At 49.2% G+C, this 6,032-nt stretch overlaps 1 protein-coding gene across 1 annotated transcript; it reads left to right on the top strand.

Moving 5' to 3' along the window:
- Nucleotides 1–263: 263 nt before the first annotated feature.
- LOC134289975 (uncharacterized) lies at nucleotides 264–5,069 on the top strand. The gene is made up of 2 exons (XM_062856861.1): nucleotides 264–1,296; nucleotides 1,348–5,069. The coding sequence occupies exons 1-2, from the start codon at nucleotides 264–266 to the stop codon at nucleotides 5,067–5,069; spliced, it is 4,755 nt and encodes a 1,584-aa protein (XP_062712845.1).
- The last annotated feature ends 963 nt before the right edge of the window (nucleotides 5,070–6,032 follow it).

Genomic DNA, 6,032 nt, shown 5'->3' with positions numbered 1-6,032 from the left:
GGGTCATCTGGCGTCCGAATGAGCTCTATTATGGGGCCAACAAGTGCCCAATTGGCAGCACGACAAGTGATGCCTCGGGAACTGCCAAAGTTCAACGGAGATCCTCAGGAGTGGCCCATCTTCTACAGTTCCTTCAAGAATACGACGGAAGTTGCGGTTACACTGATGCGGAGAATTTGGCCCGATTACAGCGATGCTTGGGCGGCTCCGCATTGGAGGCGGTACGCAGTCGCCTACTACTACCGGCGTCAGTTCCATACGTGATGGATACACTGCATAAGCTGTACGGACGGCCAGAAATTTTAATCAGTTCGCTCCTGAAGAAGGTGCGAAATGTGCCTCCACCCAAGTCGGAGAACTTGAGCACGATTGTCGCATACGGATTGGCGATTCAGAACATGATCGACCATATCGTCTTGGCTGATCAACAAGCTCATTTATCGAATCCAATGCTGCTCCAAGAGTTGATCGATAAACTGCCCACCTCGCTGAAGATGCAGTGGGGAACCTACAAGCAGGCCTTCGGAAACGTCAACTTGGCGACGTTCAATGGTTTCATGGCAGGCCTTGTCAATCTGGCATCTGAGCTGACCATCGATGTAGATTCCGCTCAAAATCATCACAAACAAGTGAGAGCGGAAAAGCCCAAGCAGAGAGAAAAGCTGTTTACACATGCCAACGAGTCACCTGATGCAACGATGAGAAGGAAAGATACTTCAGTCGAAGAGTCCTCGTCGAAAGCCTGCTCATACTGCGGAAACGAAGGGCATCAAATCCTCAGCTGTTCCAGATTCAAATCGTTGGACATCGGAGCAAGATGGAAGGCAATGCGCCAGAAGAATTTGTGTCGCTTGTGTCTCGTTCCACATCGAAAGTGGCCTTGCCGATCCAAGAAAGAATGCGGCGTGGATGGCTGTCGGATCCGGCATCACATGTTGCTACACAGTAATCAGTCTCATCGCAGCGAGCCAGTACCACCAACGAAGCCATCTGAAACCGTACATCACAACTACCATCACACGAAGTCCTATTCCCTATTCCGTTATCTGACAGTTACACTCTACGGAAACGGGAAGGAAGTAGAAACCTACGTATTCCTAGATGATGGATCGTCGTCGACATTGTTGGAAGAGGCGATTGCAGTTCAGTTGGGGATCGATGGGGTGCCAGACAACCTCTGGTTAGGATGGACCGGAGAGATCGGCAGGCATGAGAAGAGTTCCAAAAGAGTCAGCGTAAAGATTTCCGGCAGTGGCAAGACAGAAACGTTCCACTTGAACAACGTACGGACCGTGCGTGAGTTAGGACTACCCAGTTAAACACTGAACTACCCTAAGTTGTCCACAGCCTACGCACATCTACAAGGCCTTCCTGTCAACAGTTACAAGGATGCGAAACCAGGAATGATCATTGGCATCGAGCACGTACACCTTCTTACCAGTCTCAAGATCCGTGAAGGTTGTAAGAGTGCTCCGGTCGCAACGAAAACTCGGCTCGGCTGGTGCATCTTCGGAAGGAATTCTGGCAGCGTAGGGTCAGTAGAGCAACTGAACCTACATGTCTGTAAGGAAATGAGTAACAGTGATCTGTACGACTCGATGAAACAGTTTTTCGCCGTCGAAGAAGCCGTGGTGACCAAGCCACTTGAGTCCAAAGACGATCAGCGAGCTAACAATATCTTGGCAGCGACAACAGTACGACGAGGGTGCCGAATCGAGTCTGGATTGCTTTGGCGCAAAGACGACATCTACTTTCCTGAAAGCTACAAGATGGCGATGAGTCGGCTCCGAGGGCTAGAGAAGCGCCTGTCCAGGGATGCAGAGCTGCGCAGAAGAGTGAATGAGCAGATTGCGAGTTATGAAGAAAAGCAGTACATCAGTAAAGGGTCTCTAGAAGAGGTTGCCAGTCTGAATCCACACCGTGTCTGGTACTTACCTCTAGGTGTAGTGATCAACCCCAAGAAACCAAATAAAATTCGTATGGTTTGGGACGCGGCCGCAAAGGTTGGGGGAGTTTGCTTCAACGACATGCTCCTTAAAGGCCCGGATCTTCTCGTATCGCTCATGGAAGTTCTGTTGCGGTTCAGGCAAGGAAAAGTTGTAGTGTGTTCCGATATCCGGGAAATGTTTCTGCGCATCCTCATTCGAGAAGAAGACAAGTGGTCACAGTGCTTTCTCTGGAGGAGTAGGCCTGAAGAGGACGTGCAAGTGTATGTGATCAACGTGGCAATGTTCGGTGCAACGAGCTCTCCGTGTACAGCACAGTATGTGAAGAACTGGAACGCATCAGAATACAGTGACCAGTATCCCAGCGCAGTAGAAGCGGTAATCAATAACCACTACGTCGACGACTTCCTCGACAGTGTCAACTCGGTGGAAGAAGCGGTAGAGCTTGTACAGCAAGTGAAAGACATACATGCAGCGGCAGGTTTCCAATTCAGCAAAATACTGTCCAACGAGCAGGAAGTACTAGACCGACTTGGAGAAACAAGTTCAGCTATCAGTAAGCCACTGCCCGTAGACAAGGATCGAGCATACGAACGCGTTTTGGGCATAACGTGGATTCCTTCAGAGGACATCTTCACTTTCAGCTACGAGGGATTGGAGGAAGTTCTTGGTACCGACTGGACGGTGCCGACGAAGCGTCAGGTTCTGCGTATCGTCATGAAGCTATACGACCCCCTTGGATTCGTCGCACACTTCGTCGTGCAGGGCAAAATATTAATGCAGGAAGTTTGGCGAACGGGCACGAATTGGGACGAGCCGATAGCAGAACAGCTACACGATCTATGGAGTAGGTGGATCGAACTGTACCGGAAGATCAACGATGTGAGCGTTCCTCGCTGCTTCTTCAAGGAATTATGCCCAAAGCAGGTCAGAGATATCCAAATCCACGTCTTCACGGACGCAAGTGTGTCAGCCTGTGCTTGCGTGGCGTACCTAAGAATGACAGTAGAAGGAGAGAGCCAGTGTTCGCTGATCGCCGCAAAAACCAAAGTGGCACCACTTCGTTCACTCTCAATTTCACGTTTGGAGCTGAAGGCGGCCATGATGGGATCTCGCTTGCTACAGAATATCTGCTCAGCGCTCACAATCAGTATTCAAAGCCGTTTCCTGTGGACAGATTCAGCAACAGTTCTGGCGTGGCTTCGTTCGGACAGTCGTCGCTATCATCAGTTCGTGTCCTTCCGCGTTGGAGAAATTCTTTCGCTGACCAGTGTGAACGAATGGCGCTATGTACCCTCACGAGAAAATGTGGCAGACGATGCCACGAAATGGAATGCCGGACCATCATTCGATCCAGAATGCCGTTGGTATCAAGGACCAGCTTTCCTGCAAGATCCGGAGAGTCAATGGCCTACGGAGCGTTCCGACGGTACAGTGGAAGCAGAAGCGGCTTGCGAAGAAATCCGCGTCGTTGCTCTTCACCGAACGGTGGAGGAAGTGGTAGATGTGCAGCGCTTTTCCAACTGGAACAGGCTATTACGTGCGATGGCATATGTTCACCGATCTGTTGCAGTATGGAAACACGAAGCAAGTGAGGAGCGGCCGCTCACAGTACCAAGTCAGACGGAATTCAAGAAAGCAGAAGAAACACTATGGCGGCAGGCTCAGTCCCAGGTGTATGCGGAGGAAGTCCGTCTGCTGAACGGAGGACATAGTGTTGCGAAAGGGAGTTCGATTCGTGCGCTGTGTCCATTCATGGACGAAAGAGGAGTTCTACGAGTTGGGGGCAGAATCGAACATGCTCCGACTCTTTCCTACGAGGCGAAGAATCCTGTCGTTTTGCCAAGGAACCATAGAATCACGTATCTCCTGATGCTTGGCTATCATCAGCGGTTCCTTCACGCGAACAGTGAGACAGTTTGCAACGAGTTGCGTCAGCAATTTTACATTCCAAGAATGCGCAGTGCAGTTAGGAGCGTCTATCGCAGCTGTCAGTACTGCAAGATCAAAAAGGCCACTCCAGCTCCACCGATGATGGGACCACTCCCAAAGGTCCGATTAACTCCCTTCGTTCGTCCGTTCACATACACTGGAGTAGATTACATGGGACCCTTCGAAGTAAAAGTCGGTCGCAGTATCGTGAAACGATGGATCTGTCTATTCACCTGCCTTACAGTACGCGCAGTTCATTTAGAGTTGGCACACAGTCTGTCAACAAAGTCATGCGTGATGGCATTCCGACGATTCGTCAACCGACGAGGAGCTCCACTCGAGGTCTTCTCAGACAACGGCACCAACTTTGTAGGGGCCAGTCGTCAGCTGTCGGAGGAGATGCAGAAGATCAACGAAATCAACGAGGATTGTGCTTCAACATTTACCAACGCCCGTACGCAGTGGCACTTCAATGTTCCTGCAGCTCCACACATGGGAGACCCATGGGAGCGGATGGTGAAATCAGTAAAAGTGGCAATGTCAGCAATATCGAACAGTCCTCATCATCCTAGCGACGAAGTAATGGAAACGGTAATGCTGGAGGCGGAGGGGATTGTTAACAGCCGTCCACTCACCTACGTACCATTGGAAGCCATCGACAGAGAAGCACTAACTCCAAACCACTTCTTGCTGTACAGTTCAAGCGGAAACAAACAGTTAGTAGTCACAGCCGACCAATCAGTTACTCTCCGAGACAGTTGGACCATTGCAAGAAATATCATGGACGAGTTTTGGCGCAGATGGGTGCGGGAGTATTTACCGATGTTAACCAGAAGGACGAAGTGGTTTGACAATGTGAAGCCGATGGAGCCCGGTGATCTAGTTGTGATTATCGACGAGAACGCTCGGAACTGTTGGGAGCGAGGACGGATTCTGGAAGTCTTTCCGGACAAGTCAGGACAAGTGCGACGCGCGACAGTGCAGACGGCCCGAGGTGTATTCGCTAGACCTGCAGTAAAACTGGCAGTATTAGACGTTGTTGGAAACCATCGGGAGCCGGAAGAAGTCGCCACGGAAACGGAAGTGGTTCACGGGGCGGGGGATGTTACCGGCAACACTGTTGACCGCGAAACGGTGGTGAATCCACCGTCCGTTCCCTCGCAACTGAGCGACTGCATTCGAGTGGAATGACAGTTCACAGCTGACACAGACAGAACGGGGAAAACAGATCTATTCATAGCATACGAGTACCCGACAGTTAGTCAGCAGTTTTGATCCGCAGCAGCAGAAAAATCTAGTGAAAGATGTCGGTTGTGTGAATTTAGTGCTGCATTGAATTGCTAAGTTGACTACTAAAAGACGGTGTTTTGTTCCGACGATCGGGAACACTCAGGAAGCGCATAATCACCCGAAAATGCATTCAGGTTACATTGCGCATCATATGGAATCTAGAGCAATTCTTAGCCTGAGCCAAACTTAGGAAGCGCAAAATCATCCGAAAATGCATTCAGAATACATTGCGCATCATATTGAATCTAGATCCCATATGATGCGCAATTGTAACTGGAATGTATTTTCGGGTGATTTCGCGCTTCCTAAACATAGCTCAGGCTTAGGAAAACATTAAATTCGATATGATGTGCAATGTAACCTGAATGTATTTTCAAGTGATTTTGCGCTTCCTAAGCTTAGCTCAGGCTTAGGAATACACCAAATTCCATATGATGCGCAATATAACCTGAATGTATTTTCGGGTGAATTTGCGCTTCCTAAGCATAGCTCAGGCTAAGTAAAACACCAGATTCCATATGATGCGCAATGTAACCTGAATGCATTTTTGGGTGATTTTGCGCTTCCTGAGCTTAGCTCAGATTCCATATGATGCGAATGCATTTTCTGGTGATTTTGCGCTTCCTGAGCTTAGCTCAGATTCCATATGATGCGAATGCATTTTCGGGTAATTTTGCGCTTCCTAAGCTTAGCTCAGGCTAAGAATTTCTCTAGATTCCATATGATGCGCAAAAACACCCGAAAATACATTCAGGTTATATTGCGCATCATATGGAATCTAGAGCAATCCTAAGCCTGAGCTAAGCTTAGGAAGCGCAAAATCACCTGAAAATACATTCAGGTTACATTGCACATCATATCGAA

The sequence above is a fragment of the Aedes albopictus genome, chromosome 1 (genome assembly GCF_035046485.1).
Source record: "Aedes albopictus strain Foshan chromosome 1, AalbF5, whole genome shotgun sequence".
NCBI lineage: Eukaryota > Metazoa > Arthropoda > Insecta > Diptera > Culicidae > Aedes > Aedes albopictus.
Note: the sequence above shows the minus strand (reverse complement) of the source record. Positions and strands in the feature narration are given on the sequence as shown.

Bases quoted from the DNA above. Each gene is read 5' to 3' on its own strand.
- LOC134289975 (XM_062856861.1), top strand. From the start codon at position 264: ATGGATACACTGCATAAGCTGTACGGACGGCCAGAAATTTTAATCAGT. The intron at 1,297-1,347 runs GTGAGTTAGGAC...AGTTGTCCACAG, and splicing joins GAACAACGTACGGACCGTGC to CCTACGCACATCTACAAGGC.